Source organism: Amblyomma americanum, chromosome 9 (assembly GCF_052857255.1).
Source record: "Amblyomma americanum isolate KBUSLIRL-KWMA chromosome 9, ASM5285725v1, whole genome shotgun sequence".
In the NCBI taxonomy this organism is placed as follows: Eukaryota; Metazoa; Arthropoda; class Arachnida; order Ixodida; family Ixodidae; genus Amblyomma; species Amblyomma americanum.
In genome coordinates this window covers 112,718,734-112,737,961 of record NC_135505.1, presented here as the reverse complement: position 1 = coordinate 112,737,961, position 19,228 = coordinate 112,718,734, and the positions used below count along the sequence as shown (strand labels likewise).

Here is a 19,228-nt window from a genome sequence, read left to right as displayed (position 1 = left end):
AGAAGGACTGTAAAGTTTCACGCTTGATTCTTCTGAGTGCATTAGGAACTGTATTGGACTTGTCGGCTAGAATCACATTCTCTTGCCAGGCATGGTTTAATAGGTTCTGTTCCTGGCTGCTGCAGTCTTTCTTATGTAGAACATTAAATTAACCTTCATCAAGATTACCCCAAATATGTTTTCTGCTACACCCAGCTCTGCAGCACAGGTTTATTTTTGGCTTGGAGATCCTTAGCTCATGAATGTGCATTGATCTAACTTGATGTTTCTTTCCTGTATCTGTACTTCATGCTTGTAATTTTTCTGCACAACAAAAAATCTTTCAAATCACTGAAGCTTATTTGCAGAGACAGCCTTAGATGGCAAGTAGTACTTTTCTTTCAAATTTCACCCTTTTTCTAGTTTATGTGGACTCCGCTTTGAGTGAAGGTAGCCCGTTTGTCATAATAAATTGCTGATCCAGCAATCAAGGCCAACATGAACTTGTCCCCATGGTCCCTTTCATTGAGGAATTCCCACAAACGTAAATGTCCATGCCAAGAACTGGGTGCTGCATCATGTGGCATTGGGACATTGTCGTTGCTGTTGCTGGTGAATGGGGTGGTGACGGCGGTGGTACTTGCTCGCCCCTGCAGGGCATCAACCTCAGTGGCGGCCAGAAGCAGCGCGTGAGCTTGGCCCGTGCCGTGTACAGTGACACTGACATCTACCTGCTGGACGACCCGCTCAGCGCTGTCGATTCGCACGTTGGCAAGCACATCTTCGACCATGTCATCGGCCCCAAGGGCGTGCTCAAGGACAAGGTGCGAAACTTCCACTCTGTCTTCTCTCTTTTGAACTTTGAACTTCAAACTATGGGCTTGTTGAGGTAGTGAACCAGTTGTCAAGAAAGCTAATGAGAAGGTGGTTCTATGACTGATCAGACATCTACTTCCCATGAAAATTAAGAGGTTCCACAAAGCATGGCAAAATAGGAAGTCACGAAGTATGCAGGTAGGTTTATTAACGTACATACGCTTCATATACAGGGCATGTAAGCATGTGCGGAAAAATGTAGAAGGGGGCATTCATATAATGTGGGTTCGAGTTTGTGTCAGCTCTGTGTATAAAGGAGATATAGAACAAGGAATGTCACATGAGAATAAGCTTGGGTTCAGTCGCCTAACTCATTAATGTGACGAATTTAAATGCAAGACGTGACGCTGTAACGTGGTAATGATGATCATTACCGCAGACGCGGCTGCTGGTGACGCACGGCATCTCGTACCTGCCGCAAATGGACCAGATAATTGTGCTGCGGGACGGGCGCATCGAGGAGCAGGGCACCTACCAGGAGCTGCTACAGCGCAAGGGGGCCCTGGCCGAGCTTCTGCTTCACTTCCTACGCGAGGAGAGCCAGGATGATGCGCTGCTCCAGGAGGACCCCAACATAGTCGAGGAACTACTGCTGCACATTGCCTCGCCCGAGATCAGCAGGTGCTGCAGTAGCCTCACTCTCTTTCTCCCTCTCAGCTTGTTCTTTTGCTTGGAAATTTATTTTCTGTATTCATTCGCATATTGGATGCACTTGCTCAATATATGAACCTCCTATTTTGGCTTTCAAAAAAGCACATGTTTTCGGAATTTTTCCTCGATTGATGAACGGACCCCCAAATTTAGAGAAACTTTTTTGGGGAAAAAGGTGCATTCATTGTGCGATTAACAGCAGTAGTTGTTTATGTCCCTCAGGTATACGAGCACACGTGCTCATAAAGTTCGTAAAACGAAATATTAACAGAAAAAAATTCTGATTTCAGCACTTGACTTTTCATGCAGTGTGCAATAAATATAATCAGCCTAATTCATAATGTGCAGTTACTTAGTGCACTATTAAATTTCAAGCAACACGCCTTGAATGCATGGAAAATAGATTTCTTTGCCATTGCCACATTTTACTCACTTTTGACGGCATTTGTATGTTGCACTGAGGACAGCGCAGAGAGCTATGAAAAGAAGATTGATGGCTGTAGTTGCACATGGGCCGCTTAAAAAAAGAAGCTCAGTTGTGAAGTGTGCAGTTCAGTCTAGCTTAGCCTTGGCAAAGCATCATAGCCTTCATGATAGATTCACTGCCTTCATCACAGTCTTCAAGGGTTGAGCTCATGTTCAACTTTTATGGTCATAGTTTGTGTTACTATTTGGAATTTGAGTAGTACTAGCTATTTGAAAAGTAAACCAAATTGTCCTACCTATTATTATCCGGTTCAAAGGCAAGTAATTGCACACCCCTAAAACAGGCATTCAAAAGACATCAAAATATGGTTTTGAACATTGTAAAAAAAGACAAAAACCGATGATAATAATGTCCCCAGGAATGAAGTCTCGCCCAAACATTTGAACAGTAGCACCGGCCCACTCCTCGGCTCCTCACTCACACGGGGCTTTCGCTCTGTTTCGATTTGCAGGCAGCTGTCACAGCACAAGTCGACGTCAGAGCTCTCGCTGTCCGAGCGCAAGGAGTTTCTGCGCAGCTTGTCACGGCAGCTGTCCGAAACGCAGAGCCAGGGCTCCAGTGTGCCGACCCAGGCCGGAGGGCCCGAAACTGGAAACCGCCGTTCAAGTGCCGGTTCTGAGTCGATGTCGGGCCGCTCATTGTCGCGCTCACAGTCGACGCTGCGAAACGCAGCTGGTGACAAGGCAGCAGGGGCCCAAGAGGCGGGCACGAAGTTGGTGCAGGCTGAGGCGGCCGAGACCGGACGGGTGAGCAGTTCTCTTAATTGCACGTGCAGGTCCACTGAGATGTCAGCGTGTTTTTTTTTTTTTTTTTATCAGAGCAGAGTAGGTATTTAACCTTTCCTCTCATCACTGCGGCCATGTGTTGAGGAAATGCAGTAGAACCCCTGTATAGTAAAGTAGCTCGGACCAGCAAAAATCTTTACTATATCAGGGTCTTTACTATATCAGTTGTTGGTGATGGCATAGCTCTGCGTTCTCTGGCTGCTTACTAAGCGCGAAGTGTTGGGTTATAATGCAAGCGCTCAGAAATACCTTACATCCTTCTCTTGTCATCCCTTTATATAATATTATCTGTTACCACATGTCATCACGTTTTCGACACCATGTACTTCTCGTGGAAGTGCCGCATTCACACAAATACAACGAACCCACCGCAGTGGCTCAGTGGTTACGGCGCTCAGCTGCTGACACGAAAGACACGGGTTCGATCCCAGTGATGTTAGTCGAATTTCGATAGAGGCGAAATTCTAGGGGCCCATGTATTGTGCGATATCAGTGCACATTAAAGAACCCCAGGTGGTCGAAATTTCCGGAGACCTTCACTACGGCGTCCCTCATAACCAGAGTCGCTTTGAGACGTTAAACCCCTATAAACCATAAACGACAAATACAACATGGCTACAGAAATAAAGCGAGTTTGATTCCGTGTAAAAACCTAAGCTTTCTATGATCAGAGCTTCTTCTGCTGTGTCTTCAGCATCATTTAAGAGGCAGTAGATAAGAAACGCGCGCGACAAAGTAAAGCGCAGCAAAACCACCTACGCAGTTCCACCGTGCCTCCACTTCTTGCCGCTGCCATGCTACGAATGCTGCAAGCCCTATTCTTGTTCCCTTTTGTACTGCTCGCTCTATTTTTACTGGCCTTCCTTTATTAGCAATCCGCGCTGCCTTCTTTCTGCGTTCATAGCCAGCTTCACATTTGGGTGTGAGCCGCGCGCTTTGCCTCATGGCCTCAAGGTCTTCAAGAACTTGGCTTCTCCTCGCGGCTCTCTAGCCGGGCAGCGAAGCCACCTCAAAGGGCGCATTCAGTATCTGCTTCGCGATCCTCGATGTCGCGCGTGCTGCGATGTCTTCATTCCGTGGGAAGTACATCGCCATGGCTCTTTACTATAGCCGTTTCTACGAAAAAAATCTTTACTGTAATTGAAAAAAATGTGCAAAAAATGCCCGGAAGATGAAATCGGACTACAGCTTCACTTTACTATAACTGAGTTTACTTTATCGGGGTTCTACTGTAACGTGTATTGATAGGGAGGTGAACTTTTTCCGGGCACTAGTGAAAACAAGCATAATCTTGGATGTAGAGAAGGGGTTTGTATGGATGGCCTCGCAGAAGCCTTTCTTTCCAGAAATGTGGCTGACATGATACATAAATAGCGCGGTTTCTTTCACTCCATCACCATCACGTGCTAGGACTAAGGTCTTGAGGTGTGCTTGCATTAAGTGCTGCGCTGTGTGTCAGTTCACTTAGCATCTATAGCAATATTAACAACACCCTTCTTGGTACTCTTGAGATTTGGGGGACTATGAGGGGGTATGCTGGGAGTTTTTGAGAAAGAATCTACAGCATTCATGCCATCTTGCCATGCTGAACTTTCTGCTTCGTGCCTTAGTAATTCGTAGGGGTAGTGGTGTGTGTGCATTGCCTCTTCGAGCTGCCTGTGCTGGTTTGCTTACCATCACTAATGCTTCTGAAGGAATGCGCTTTTCTTTGACTGCCCGCTTTTGTTTTTTTTTCTGAGTTTTCAAGAGCTGTAATGGTGACTTTTCAATGATTGAATGGGAATAGTACAGTTTACCTATGTTGGTGTTTGTTGGATTTAAGGGGGGACACTGGTCTTAGACCTATTTTCCTTATTTTTAGTCCAATCCTAATGAAATTGTATGCCGTTGCTCAGTTTTTTATACTGATTTTAAATATGAAATTGCTTTTTTAATTAATTCATTAGTTCCCACGATAATTACCTTTAATTAGTCATTTATTAGTACCTCGGTACAAAAAGAATGGCTCAATAAAAAATAATTCTTAACCTATGGCTACATAGTATGGTGAGTAAAGAGTGCGATAATCAGAGCAGTTTTCCCACTTTACCCTCATTAGTAATTTTACAGCACTTAGAATTCAGTGTGAATATCGTGTCAATATAAACTTTGCAAAATTACAAATTCTTGAAGCGTGATTGGACAAGTGTGCTTCGATTATTGCATACATAGTGCCTTCAGCTTCCCTGAGCAAACAGTATGACATGTCTATCTGTCCTAGACGTTGAGATATTGACGTACTAAGACAGCCAGGTGTCCAAAATTTTCACGGTGTTAAATCGCCTGCTCACGAACAAATTGAGCCCACACAGTGATCTAAATTTAATATTATGGTCAAAATACCGATTTCCTGGAGGAGAAAACTGGTAGAGTTGAAGAATAATAGCTACAGGGTCGAAAAATGTCATTTTTAAAAAATTGATTTTTGGGTCGTTTTGTGGTCCCAAAGACCAGTGTCCCCCCTTAAGAGTTATGATGGTGCATCTTGGGGAGTTTTTGAGGAAGAAGCAGTGTTTGTGTCATCAGGCCTTTGCTTCTGAACTTTTTGCTTTGTTGCTTATAAAGTGCAGGTCAAGTGATGGATGTATTACATGGCCTGATTTCAGAGCTGTCTGTGTTCTGCTCACTTCTTGTCACTAATGCATGTGAAGGGAAGTGTGCTTTTCTTTCTGACTCCTTTTTATCTGAGGGGGTTTTCAAGAGTTTTGGCGGTCTCTTTCGGGAGTTTAATGAAGGTAGAGCTTAACGCCCTCTTTTCCGACTCCTTTGCACAGGTGAAGTGGCGGGTGTACTTTGCCTACTTCGGGGCCATCGGGGCGGCCTGGATGGTGCCCATTGTGGTGATGAACTTGGCCTCGCAAGCCTTCTCTATCGGCTCCAACCTCTGGCTCACCGCATGGAGCAATGACCCAGCCCTGCCCGACGGATCGCAGGACATCGCCAAGCGGGACCTGAGACTCGGAGTCTATGGCGCACTTGGCGTTGGGCAAGGTAAGAGAGCGTATGGGTTGGCGATCAGCCAGACTACAGCTGTGGTGCAAATTTATTAATGCAGTAACATTTGAAGGGTCTGTGCGAATGGAAATGGCGGTCAGTAGTCTGTCAGTAGCCTGTGGCAGGTGGCAACCTCTCCACCGAGCTACAAACGAACTTGTATACTGCTTGTGTGAACTTAGCATGCCACCTCAGATATAACGGCATTTCGTGTGTTAACCTCTGATATAACAAACCTTATTGTGCCACCTCGGATATAATTAACTTTGATGTGTTAACCTCGAACAGAATGAACTGTCATGTTTTACCTCGGGTATAACAAACCTAAGCATGCCACCTTGGATATAATGAACTTTCATGTCTGGACCTTGGATGTAATGAACTTTGGTATACCACCTTGGATATAACTAACTGTAGTGCGTCGACCTTCGATATAATGAACGTTTGGCTGCTAATGTATTCAAACACTCTATCGAGGATCACCTAAGAGTTCTTGTTTTATAATGTGGGCTTTACTTTTGAAAGGGAAGGAGAAAACTATGCAGTGAACTATTTTTTATTTGAACTCTCCTTGTTTGAACAGCTGGTCTATTTTAACTAACGTATTTGTCCATGAGCATCAAGGGCAGTTAAAAAAGGTTCCAGCTAATTTGAACTCCACATAATTTAAACACATTTTTTGGTTGGTCTCTTTCAATTAATCAAATTATTTAGGACCTACTGCAGTATGCCGCATGGCTGTGCAGTAACATTTGATTGGTGTTGCTACAAAGTTGTAGCGTGAATGGGTTTTCGTCATTGCTTCCCAGTTTTTAGCAATCATTGACAGCTGCCGATGATGCACAGTTTTTTTATCCTTGTTTTTGTTGTCTTTTGAATGCAGTTTTCACATGATTACAATGCACTGTCTAGCCCCATACCTGATGTGTTTGTGAAGAGTGTTTCAAGAGCTCCCGGCCTCATGCCCGTGCTAATTGATGCACGTGCGTGTGCAGGTGTGACAATCCTGCTCGGCTCGCTGGCGCTCTCCCTGGGTAGCCTGAAGGGTGCCATGCTGCTGCACAATGGCCTGCTGCACAACATCCTGCGCTCGCCCATGTCCTTCTTCGACACCACACCTCTGGGCCGCATTGTCAACCGTTTCTCCAAGGTTTGACCCTGCTTGCTCCTTGCTTGATGAAGAGGCTTCACTTTACACAAGGACTTGTAGAAGTATTTTCTGTTCAGTGGACAAATGCAGTGTGCATGGCTGCACATGCAGCTAACTGAAGGAATGAAATGAAGGAAATAGCGGATGAAACGATTGATCTTGGCAGGTGTATTGTGGGTTATCGGTATGGCTCGGTATGGCAGCATAACTTATCATTGCTTATCGGTATGGTTTGGCATGCCAACACTATCAACACGTAAGCTGAACCTTGCCGAGAATTCTGAAGTCTGCAAGGAATTTGTAAAATCATAATTTCACACAGACTAAGCCTGTTGTAGTAGAGGGCACTGCTTGCTACCTCTGTAAAAAAAACAAACAGGGATCTTTCTGAATATGCATCCACTTTCCATCGTTAAATGTCAGCCACTCAGACACGGTTAAGGGGGGACACTGGTCTTAAAGCTATTTTCATTATTTCTATGCCAATAATAATGAAATTTAACTGCATTGTCCAGTTTTTTGTGCTGGTTTCAAATATGCCTTTCTTTTTTTTCTAAGCTAGTTATTACCCAAGTTACATCACATTAATTAGTCATTGATTAGAACCTCACTACAATGAAAATGGCTCGGCAAAAATTAAATTTTTAAACATGGCTACATAGCCTAATGAATAGAGAATGCAATGTTCAAGGCAGTTTTTTCATTTTATCCATGTGTGTAATTTAATGAAACTTTGAACATCAACGTTCAAAATGTGCTTGTCAAGCATTCAAAAGTTTGCAAAATCATTAATTTTTGAAGCCTGATAGGGGAATTCTGTCTTGAACATTGCAACCCCTGCACCTTAAGCTTCCTTTAGCAAAAAAAATTACATCTCTATCTGCTCTAGATGCAGAGATATCATTGTCCCAAAACAGCCGGGTGGCAAAAATTTGCAAATTGAGAAAAATGAGAAAAACCCAAATGGGCCACAATTCATTGAATATTCATAATGATATCTGCATATTTATATTTCCTGGGGGCTAATAAGCACCAGGCATGTAGTCTGACTGCTGCTTGTGGGTAGAGTGCCGCTTTTGCAGTGCCCGTTGCACACTTGCAGAAGAGGCCCGTTTGCGCATAGACACGGTTGTTCGTCGCCTATCCTTCTCAGCCATCCTCTTCCTGTTACTTAGGCCAAGGTTAATGTCCAGCTCGCTGAGTATTTGGGAAGACGCTTGAAGACTGCCTGCATTGAAACGGACAACAGCCTCTGCAACAGCGGCTTGAACTGCAAATAATGATGCATGGCGCTCCTTTGGTGCCAGTGACCATATTAGCGAGTGCAAACTCTCGTTGTTGTTTTGAGTTTTTCCTCGCTGGCAACGCTCCAGCAGCTTTCGGTCTGCCAAGCGCTGATATATTGGCAATAGTGCCTTGCACACATGCAATGGCAACCTATATCTGTGCTTCGGAGTGGGCTCTCCCTTTGCTGCGGCAGCATTTTGGCGGCACCATGAGCTTGGGCCTGTTGGGCACAGGCTGTGATTTGACACATTATCATTTGATGTAACGTGGTGATACGTGGCCATCACTGCCTGCTGCATTGCTTCGACATCTCCGGTGTGAGACTTCAGAGCCCAGCTGTAGTATGCAGTCAACTTGTTCACAAGGTCGCCCGTGAGCTTGCCTTTGCCACTGAGGCTCTCTGTTCCCTCGCCTTTGTGCTTAGTAATCACATTGCGCAGGGCCGTGCCCATGCGCTTTTGCACATGGTTTGTGCAGTCCTCTTTCTGCACTTTTATAAAACCATACACATCAGCCTCCTGCAGTGCCAGAAATGTGCGGCTATCTCCATCACACAAAACTGTCGTGTATCGAAGGTCATGTTTCTCTAATGACCTTTGAAACATGACAAGTGCAGCCTGCACTTCCATCTCGCCAGATTTTTTTTCCGTGTTTTTCTGACACCTGTGACTGCTCTTCCATGCCTCATACGATGGGTCACTTTCCGTAGGCCCGCGCTTGCACCCCGCACAGAAGTTGCTGAACACAACATAGTCTAGTACAAGTCCAGTGAACAGCTCAATCACTGCGGCCACACCGATGTGCGATGAACGACCCCGGGTCATCCACGAACCGTCGAACGAGACAGCGATATTTCCAGGGTTGTCCAAGTGCAACTCTGTGTAGAGCTCGCGAACGGAACGGGCGCTGTCCATCATCACTTTTTCGGCTGCGCGTGTTGTCGCGGGCGTCAGCTTGTTTTTCATGTAACCTTGCCAGGTTTTACTGTGAAGCCCTCTATGGGAGATATTCATTACTGCAAAGACATCGTTCAGTGCGGTTTGCCGATTTCCCGTACTTTGCATTGCCCGTGCAGCAACAATATTAACAGTAAATGGACTTATTTTTTGGCTCCCTTGAGCGCGCGGCGAACTCCACGCAGATGAAATCTCGCCGCAGTTCACGCACAAGAGAGCGAGCCTCACGGCTAAACCGTATTCACGATCACCTTTAGAAACGTCCACGTTTCCGCCACACACCTTGCACTTGACGGCACTCAGCAGTTCGGTGAAAGATTCCAGATTCACAACAGTGAACGCAGTATCGTGTACACTGCCGTTGGCGTCTCGAAGCGGGCGATCGTCGCAGTTGCCGATGAAATCCTGTTTCCTCTGCGTTGCTGAAGTCGAATCGAGAGCTTGTAGCTTTTCTTTAGCTTTCGCTTCGATTTCGAGCAATTCCGAACGCTGTAGCATCCTGGTGTCGCAGCGTATGCGGCCGCTGTGCGTAGCTGTCGCCGAGCTCGTTAGGCTTACTTCGACGTCCGCTGACGCCGCTTCACCGGCCGCTGGCTCTTGCGCATTATTGGTGCTTTCCGATGATGCAGGACGTGAAGGAAGGTTGTTGACTCGCTTATTTCTTTTCCTCTGACCGAACTTGTGCCGCGAGTGGAATTTAATCGGCGACATCGTTGTGCGTCGGTCTCGCTTCTTTCAACAAAATGGCGCCGGGGACGCGTCTGCCAGCGACCAGCAGCAAGCCTAGCAGACGAAGCATGCGAGAATCCGCCAATGGGAGGGCTCGTTTCAGTCACGTGCTCATATCAGCGAATCGGACCTCGCGCTTTCTTTGTTGTTTGTGCTTCTTTTTCTCCGCGGCCATTCAGTTCATGCAAGCACAAGCGGCGGGAAATTGAAGCGTAGAGAGTCTTCTTTCAAACGAGACCAAGATGGCTGCGATCGGCGCGCTGAGACGAGCGTTCCACGGAGTAGAAAATGCACCGTTTTTATCATCTGCTCATGCACAAAATCAGGTGACGCGGTGATTTACATTTCGTAATACGGCAAAAATATTGATTTCTGGGAGACAAAAATTTGTGAAACTGGAGATTAATAGTTGTAGATTCCGAAAATGCCATTTTCAAAAATTCGACTTTTTGGTCATTTTTTGGTCCCAAAGACCCGTGTCCCCCCTTAAATGGTTGCTCCATTGATGTTCAGTATGTTCGAAGTTACGGTTTAAGGGGGGACACTGGTCTTAGACATATTTTCCTTATATTTAGTCCAATCGTAATGAAACTGTATCACCTTGCTCAGTTATTTATACTGATTTCAATTCTGAAATTTCTTTCTTAATTAATTCATTACTTCCTAAGATAATTAATTTTAATTCGTCATTTATTAGTACCTCGTTACAAAAAAAATGGCTCAATAAAAAGTAATTTTTAACCGATGGCTACATAGTATTGTGAGTAAAGAGTGCAATAATCAAAGCAGTTTTTTCATTTTGCCCTCATCAGTAATTTTACAGCACTTAGAATAGCAGCATTCAAAGTGCGAATATCGTGCATCGATAAACTTTGCAAAATTACAAATTCTTGAAGCGCGATTGAACAATTGTGCTTCGACTATTGCATACATTGTGCCTTCAGCTTCCCTTAGCAAGCAATATGACATGCCTATCTGTCCTAGACATTGAGATATGTATTGATGTACTAGGACAGCCAGGTGTCCAAAATTTTCATGGTGTTAAATCGCCTGCTCCTGCACAAATTGAGCCCACACGGTGATGTAAATTTAATATTATGGTCGAAATACCGATTTCCTGGAGGAAAAAACTGGTAGAGTTGAAGAATAATAGCTATGGGCTCGAAAAATGTCATTTTTAAAAAATGGATTTTTGGGTCATTTTTTGGTCCCAAAGACCAGTATCCCCCCTTAAACACAGCGCAAGAAAATTTAGGAAAGGATTTTGGCCATTCAAGAAGTGCCTCCGCTTTATTCGAGAAATATCGTCGGATGTTGACAGTCAGTGTAGCATGTGTCGTGCATTTGTCTGCCCCTTTAGATCTTCCTGGCCGTCCTTTCTTTGTTGGGTTAACCTCGCCAACTCCGGTTACAAACTGCTAGGCACATTAATGAACATCGTAATAGAAAGGGCGGGAGGGTGACGACAAAGTGGGGCTTCTGCTTGTTGCTACTACGGTGCAGGACGTGGACACGATGGACCTGACCATCCCGATGACGGTGCGGTCGTGGCTGATGTGCTTCCTGCAAGTCATTTCCACGCTGCTAATCATTACCTTGACGACGCCCATCTTCCTGGCAGTTGCGGTGCCCGTGTTTGTCCTCTACTACCTCATCCAGGTGAGGGGAAAGCAGTTTTTATTTTTACTCTGTTGGAAAGTTGGCACGTTTTATTTATTTGCAACATCCTTAAAGACCCACTGAGGAGTATTACATGAGAAGAGGGGGGGGGGGGGGGGGGGGGGGGGACATTTGGTGAAGAGGAACAATTGATAAACTTACAGTAAATACAAGAGCGTAACAACTAGGCTTACAACAGGCCCGTAAAGAAAGTAGTTAAAGCAGCACAAAATGCATCAAAGCCATTAATACCTCATTTCACTATTTATGCTTGGTATACTTAGAAGCTGCATGTTGCAAAGCCTACTACTCTCCAATAAATAAAACAGCACCAAGGATAGGAAGGTTCCAGAGTAGTATGAACCACAACCGTGGAATGTGAACTGAACATGCAGAGATGGGAACTAACCATTGTAATGAGCGAGTGACCACGTAATGGTCACTTGATGTACAGTAGAATCTTGGTGATACGAATCTCATTGGGTCGTAAAAAAATTCGTGTCGTCTGAAATTTTGCATTATCCAAACGAGCAAAATTAGTATGCAGAAGCATGTAAAATGCATTCACACAGATTTGTTTACAGCTGACAGGATTTAGTCACTGCTGTGCGGCCACAGCTCGCTACTCGCAGTGTGTACCGTGTGATTAGCGAATGCAACTTTGACGATGTGCGGGCTGTGCTTAGTGCTCGCGCGTTCGTATCATCCGTATCATCCGTAGAGGCGAGGGAGAGAGTTCAGAACATCCGAAGTTCTGCACATTGTACACAATGCACTCTGGCCAGGGAATTTCACTAATTCATATCATCTCGAAATTCATATCATTCGGGTTCGTATCACCGAGAAATAAAGCTGGGCCCTGCTGATTCGACTAGTGATGTCTGGCTCAGGTTGTTACTAGCTGTAATTTTTTGCCTTATTATAACTATGTAGTACTACGGTCTGTAGCCTGTGCATTAGTTGCCGCCACAACTGTGTGTATGTCGTGGTAATCGGAACCCGTTCTCTCTCCTCATTTGCGGTGGCAGGCATTCTACGTGGCCACCTCGCGACAGCTGAAGCGTCTTGAGTCGGTGACACGGTCGCCCATCTACACCCACTTCTCGGAGACGCTGTCGGGTGTGAGCACGATCCGCGCCTATGGCGCCCAGGAGCGCTTTGTGCAGGAGTCGAACCAGCGCGTCGACCACAACCAGATGTGCTACTACCCGTCCACCATCTCCAACAGGTGCCACGCTGTCTTCTTCCCGGTGTCTTCTTTTTTCTCGTTTCTTTGTCGAGCTCTTTGCTTGAGGATCTCAAAGGACAGAATTTTCGGCACGGATATGAACATGATGGCATGACCGGCATCTTAGCGATTTTCTTTTTTCATTAAAAGAAAGGACATAGAAGTAAGAGGAACTGATTGCGTTAGTGCGACGCCTGTTTTCTTTTGCTTGGCTTAGATCGACATATTCTGGCATCGAACTTTTTCTCTTCCCTAATGATGTCTCTCAGAGCAGCAATGTACTTCATGCTTGAGAAAGGGCTGTTGCTCATCTGGTAGGGCTACGTAGTGCGGCTCAATTTTTCAGTTTTTGTGTTTCAGGCATATCGTATATGGTATGTTTCTGGGAGTCAAGTGTTCCTGTGCCTCAATTCTCAACGCACCAGTGAAAAGAAAAAGAAAAATATGTAGTGTGCACTTTGCACACCATGAGACATTAAAATTTTCTTTTTCGTATGGTGTTCCTGTTTCACACACTGTTGCGGCCGCCTGCACTGTTTCATTCTTTTCAAAATCTTACGGTGTAAAACCTGCGCATTGTTGCATCAAGCGATCATGAGAGGAAGGCCTTTGCTTCACTTCGTATTTTTCTATTTTTCCTTTCTCTCTTTCAAGGGTGGCTTGCCGTGCGGCTGGAGTTCTGCGGCAACCTGATCGTGTTGTCTGCGGCGCTCTTTGCCGTCTTTGGCAGCGACCACCTGGACGGTGGCCTCGTCGGCCTGTCTCTCTCCTACGCGCTCTCCGTGAGTTTCATTTGTTCATCAAACATGAAATCAATGATTGGAAATGGCGCTTCAAGTGTCAAGGAAACCAAAGTGAACCAATTTGTCGTTGGTTGGGATGTTGGAGTTGTGCTAGTGTGGAATGGGCAGCCACAAAGTAAAACAAGCTTTCTTAATCTGAACTCCCATGAACCAGATCTACGTGTGCTCTGCATTTTGAGGGACATGTTTGAATCACCATCGTCCTGCAAAACTCTAGCACCCACTGATGTTTCTTTCATGATGCAGCTAGATTTTATACGTGATGACAGCGAAGCTGCCCACTGCAAAGCACATCAGTGCATGCCTACTCATTTGGGCTGCCGTTATTTTTAAGCACAGACAGCCTCCTGGTAGAAAAGCTTAGCCTGGACGTAACAAACCTCCATGTAGCAAATTTCTCAATATTACGAAGTTTCTCGGTTCCCCTGTATAGGCTGCCTCTACTGAAGCGCATGTACCGTAAAAACCGGTATATAGGTCGAACTTTTTTCAAAAACCATGGCGAAAAGTCCACCCCCATCCTTATATACCGGTCATTGGCGGAAAAACTACGGCAGTCTTGCAACAATGCGCAGCTGAAGTCAACAGCCTCCATCACCATCCCCATCAGCAGCAGCGTGGCTTGGCAACGTTAGCGACGTTCTCACACCGCCATTTTGCGTTTCCGTTGTTGCAAAGCTATTTAGGTTAAAGGCTGCTTTTTCATATTTTGTTTCAAAATGAACAGGAGCCGACGGCAGTTCACCGTTGCCTTCAAGAAAAACGCAGAATGAGTACACAGAAGCTCGCAGCAACCTGGCGGCACAGCGCGAATTTGGAGGTATCTGAAAAGCGCATTCAGTACTGGCGGAGGGCAGAAGCTGCGTATTTCAACTTGCAGCAACCAGAAGAAAACATCATTTCGTGGGGCGGACCGCAGCGTATCATCCAGAATTGGAAGGGGAAAGGTTTCGCTGCATGCAAGATCGCTGCCTGTGACTGCCGAATGCATTCGCTGTGAATGCGGTAGAGATCGCGCGTGCCTCTAGACTCACGAGGGTGCAATTCAAGGGCTCGCTATCCTGGGTGCGGGGATTCATGAGGAGGAAAGGCTTTGCTCAACGGCGCCGTACTTCTGTGTGCCAGAAAACAAACACGCGGGTTGATGGGCACGCGATACTGTTACAAAATTGGGCCGGGGTGTACATACGAGCTGCATTTAAATGAAAATAAATACTGTCACCACTGTGCAACCTGTTGAGTCGCATTTGTTTCAAAGTAAGGGTGTCTTTCGGTACTTTTTCCACTGAAAAGGTTTTTTTTTTCATTTTTAGAATTGGCTAGTTAGGGGGGTCGACCTATATTCCGGTCCGGCCTATAGTCCAGTTTTTACGGTATATTTGTGAGCTCTATTTAGCAAAGGTGGTGCAGCAGTAGACCTGAATCACAGGCTTGCTGTGCAGACAATATATTGGTTAGCACTGCATTACTTGCAATTGGGCTGAACTACATGAAATTTTCAATGACAATGAAATACCAACTGCCATGACCGGAATGTCCGTGATTGCAACAAGTGAGCAGTTGACTCAACGCATTGTGTTCCAGTGCCCTCGGCGTCTCTAGGTGGCACACGTAGCAGCCTCCACAGCTCTCGCTCTTGTAATGCCACTGCAAGTGGGCACTACAACATTTCATGCTCAGAAGCAGTGCAAAACAAGAGGACACAACAAAGAATACGTGGGACGAGCCGTGCGCACCCTTTGTCACTGCTCAGTTTCTTGCTTGATTCTGCCGCCAACAGCTGGAGTGCGGATAACAGGCAGTGCCGGGGATGCTAGGCGAAGAGCCCGTTTACTAGGGCAATAGCGGCTGGACAGGGATAGAGCGAACATGCGGGAAGAGGCAGGTGTCTCAGACTCTGCCAGCTGTCCCCACTCCCCACCCTCCATGTAGCAGCATTGCGCAAGTTGCGCCAGAGATGGCAGCGGCTGTAGCTGCAATCCAGTTATTTGTTTATGGCTTCAAGCAACCTGGGTTTGCTGTGAACATTTGCAAGGTTCTTTCACGGTTCCCACTCTGAGTGTACTTTAAATTCTTCACACGAAAACTGCATGTGACGAAAAATTGCAGAATTTTCTCGGTTTCATTGTATCCAGGTGAAACTGTACTCTCCAAGTTACGTAGAGATCTGTTTGTTCTTTTTGCCCTAGATGCTGGGTGTTCGATGATGCATTGGATTGGTTTGGATGCGCACACAACCTAATGTGCTGAATCATGGACGGCCTTTCTCTTTCCCAGATCACGGCCACCATGAACTGGATGGTGCGCATGAGCTGCGAGTTTGAGACCAACATTGTGGCGGTCGAAAGGATCATGGAGTACACCCGGTCACCCACCGAAGTAAGTGCACGATGGTTTCCTTTTGTGCGATTGCTTTGCCTCGTGGGGATTACTTCTGGGACCTCAGTGTATCTGTTGGGTAACTAGCAACAACTTTTTCAATGCATATCGGATTGTAAAATTTCTCCCGTGGTGACACTTTGCGTAGGCTGCCTGGGAAATACCGGAGGCCAAGCCGCCTGTAGAGTGGCCCCAGGGTGGTGAGGTGCAGTTCCGGGACTATGCGACACGCTACCGTGAGGGCCTGGAGCTCATCATCAAGGACATCACGGTCTCCGTCCACCCTGGCGAGAAGGTGCTTTTTAGATTTTTGCCAGCTAGTGGGCCTGTCATAGTGTGTTCTCATTCCTTAGCAGTAGTTTAGTTTGAGTTTGTTTATGTAGTCTAATAGAGCATGGTACAACAGGGGACAAAAACGCAGAAAGGTCCTGAGTACTGGAAGATAGGACTGGTGCAAATCGAACGTTTTTCTGTGCCTTTCTGCATTGTTGCCCCAAGTTATACCATGCTCTGTTTGACTGTGTTCCTGTTATTTCATCCCTCAGGCCAATCTTGGTGCCTTTTTTTCCTACCTCTCTCTCTTTCTCGCGTCCCATTGCTCGCGTGTGGCTGTGGCCTGTGCTAGTTGCAGCTTTGTAAGCAGCCTGTCCTTGCGTTTCGTGACTGTCTCCTCCACATGACGCAGTTCACTTAGCTTGTTCACAAATGTTGGTGTTAGCATCACACGTTGGCAAGAGGTCACTCAGTATGCGCGTTTTAGTGCATGAATGTTCACATTCACACTAGTGTATAGGCCGAACACATTGGATTTCCAAAGGCAATAATTAATGCAGGTTCTCTTTTATGGATCACTCTACTGAGTTTTACAGGGCCAGCTGTTAGGCCAAGGTTTGCAGCAAATGTGTAGTAGCGCTCGTCCCTAAAAAGTGGTGTGCATAGCCGGTGCTGCGTGCTTAACACCAAACGCTTTGAAACACTACACAATTTTTCCTTTTGCACTTGTGCAGTAGCAGCCACAGCAGTTATGATAGAGCTGCCAGCGGCGACATAGCACTTCAGTCATGTTTTGGAAAGGCCATGAATGAACTGAGGAAGAGTGTCGAGCTCTGAATGCCGCACATATGCGGGAGTCCAAAGCTGCAAATATGCGGCCGGTTCAAACGGGACGGCCACTCTCGGAGCGCTGCCTGCCAACACACTGCTCAACGAGATGTTCGAGCCCATGTTAACACGTTTCTCACAACATAAAGCACTCGTCGCAACCTCCCCAACAACCGAAACACAATCTTGACGCACTCATCTTTGTCAGCAGGTTTCAAAGCAAGTGCAACAATTGCAAGAGCACAAGGTAGATGAGATCGCACTGATGGTCTGCATTACTACAGTTACGGCTACTGTTACTGTTGACGGCTATTCATGCAGCCATTCCTTACATGGAGAAGACAGTGCTTTCTCACAATACTTGGCTGGCATATGCAATTCCACTGCAGCAGTGCAGATTTATGTTTTTTTGTGTGCGTTGTGAGCCTCTGATTTTACGTGTACCGTATTATTTACGTGCATAATTTGCGCCCTCGCGTAATTTGCGCACCCTTAACTTATCACCCGGGTTTACAAAAAAAACATTTTTTACTCGCATATTTTACGCACTGCGCTGTGCTAGACCACCATCATGCACGCGGGCTCTACCCTATGGCTCTACCTAGTAGCATTCGGCTATTCCGCGTGTTTGTTCGGAATGCTTTTTGAATCTTTTGTGCACTGGGCGTTCATGGTGGTGTCAAAGGCCGCTGTCACAATCGTGGCGGCCCCAGCGGCATCGCCACTCGGAACGGCCAGCAGCGCGTCCGGGGAGGATCGGCAGCTGATAGAAGAGCCAACACCGCTGCTTGTTTGGCTGATGCATGTGACTCGACTGCCGGCTACGCTTTTCTTGGTGGCTCTGACGGCTTGTGTTCGGTTGTTCGGTCGTGTCTTGTGATGGGATATCACAACCATACGGCAAGTTTCAAACTGCTTGTCAGCGCCTTATCACGGCGCGGAGCGGCGAAGCCAGCGAGAATCATCGCGTGCGCACAAGTTTGCCCATTGACAACAATCGTTGTGTCGGAAAACTTGTGCGCACGTGGCTATTCTCGCTGGCTTCGCAGCTCCGTGCCGTGATAAGGCGCCGACAAGCAGTTTGGTCGATGCTCGCGCGGTACTTTTAAAGAATTGTGTGGTGTGATAATTGATTTATTGATTCGCGCTTGCTATCCCAGACGAAGTTGCGAAAGCAAACATACGGAATCCGGAACTACCGAACAATTGGCTGGGCTGCAAGAGATGACGCTGTTTTAGCGTCTTATTCAGCTTCATGCATGCACTTTCATGCCATCCCGCAAGGGGGGGGATGCGTGGCATTCTATTTAGAGTGAACTTTTCGGGGGCCGGCCAGCGTAGGGTGCGGGTCCAGGTGCTGACGTATACGCAGCAACATACACTATGCCTATATTGCGCGTTATGACCTTTGTGGAGTTTAAGTCGCGCTCGCGAAATCCCTGCGTAATTTGCGCACCCCCTTCTTCGAGCCCTAATTTCTGAATAAAAAGCGCGCAAATTATGCGCATAAATACGGTATATAGTTGTTATTGCATGCGGCTTCCCTTATTCTTGCACTTCCCTTTATGACATTAACAGTATAGCCTCTTCACCATTCATGGTCTCATGGTTGTCATTTGCATGAAATGATGTCATGAGGTGGAAAGGTCACAGTATTGTAATTGATCACATGACATAATTCATCATTGCATGGTCCATTATATATGCCATTAAATCACTCACATGACATATTGATCATGTAATGCATTGGTCACAATGTGAACTACTGGTCACATTGGTCACGTTCATTCAAATGACAACCATGAGGTATCAAGGGAGAGGGTGACCCATTGTCCTTTCACATTCACGCTAATCACTTCACATCACACTAATGCCCTTTTGGCTTTATTTTAGGCATATAGATTGCTGCAGATTATTGTTTTCACCATTTCCTGCAGGTTGGCATTGTGGGTCGGACGGGTGCAGGCAAGAGCTCGTTGATGCTGTCGCTCTTCCGCATTGTGGAACCCGCCCAGGGCACCATCCTGATCGATGGTGTTGACGTCACCAAGATCGGCCTGCATGACCTCCGCTCCAAGCTGACCATCATCCCGCAGGCAAGTTTCACATCTTGTGTTCGGGGATG

The 19,228-nt window shown here is 46.3% G+C and overlaps 1 protein-coding gene across 2 annotated transcripts in view; it reads left to right on the top strand.

Moving 5' to 3' along the window:
- Positions 1-19,228, top strand: part of MRP (Multidrug-Resistance like Protein 1) — a 62,464-nt gene that overhangs the window by 32,685 nt on the left and 10,551 nt on the right. The window contains exons 15-25 of one of the 2 annotated variants that reach the window (XR_013308437.1): positions 636-803; positions 1,235-1,476; positions 2,445-2,739; positions 5,592-5,808; positions 6,807-6,961; positions 11,437-11,592; positions 12,621-12,820; positions 13,475-13,602; positions 15,901-16,002; positions 16,151-16,297; positions 19,041-19,199. Coding sequence is in view for 1 of the 2 variants with exons in the window: in XM_077636921.1 (XP_077493047.1) it covers positions 636-803; positions 1,235-1,476; positions 2,445-2,739; positions 5,592-5,808; positions 6,807-6,961; positions 11,437-11,592; positions 12,621-12,823; positions 13,479-13,602; positions 15,901-16,002; positions 16,151-16,297; positions 19,041-19,199 (1,968 nt within the window). In the remaining variant the exon portion in view is untranslated. Of the gene's footprint in view, positions 1-635; positions 804-1,234; positions 1,477-2,444; positions 2,740-5,591; positions 5,809-6,806; positions 6,962-11,436; positions 11,593-12,620; positions 12,824-13,474; positions 13,603-15,900; positions 16,003-16,150; positions 16,298-19,040; positions 19,200-19,228 lie in introns of both variants that reach the window. The other variant, XM_077636921.1, reaches the window with a different exon arrangement.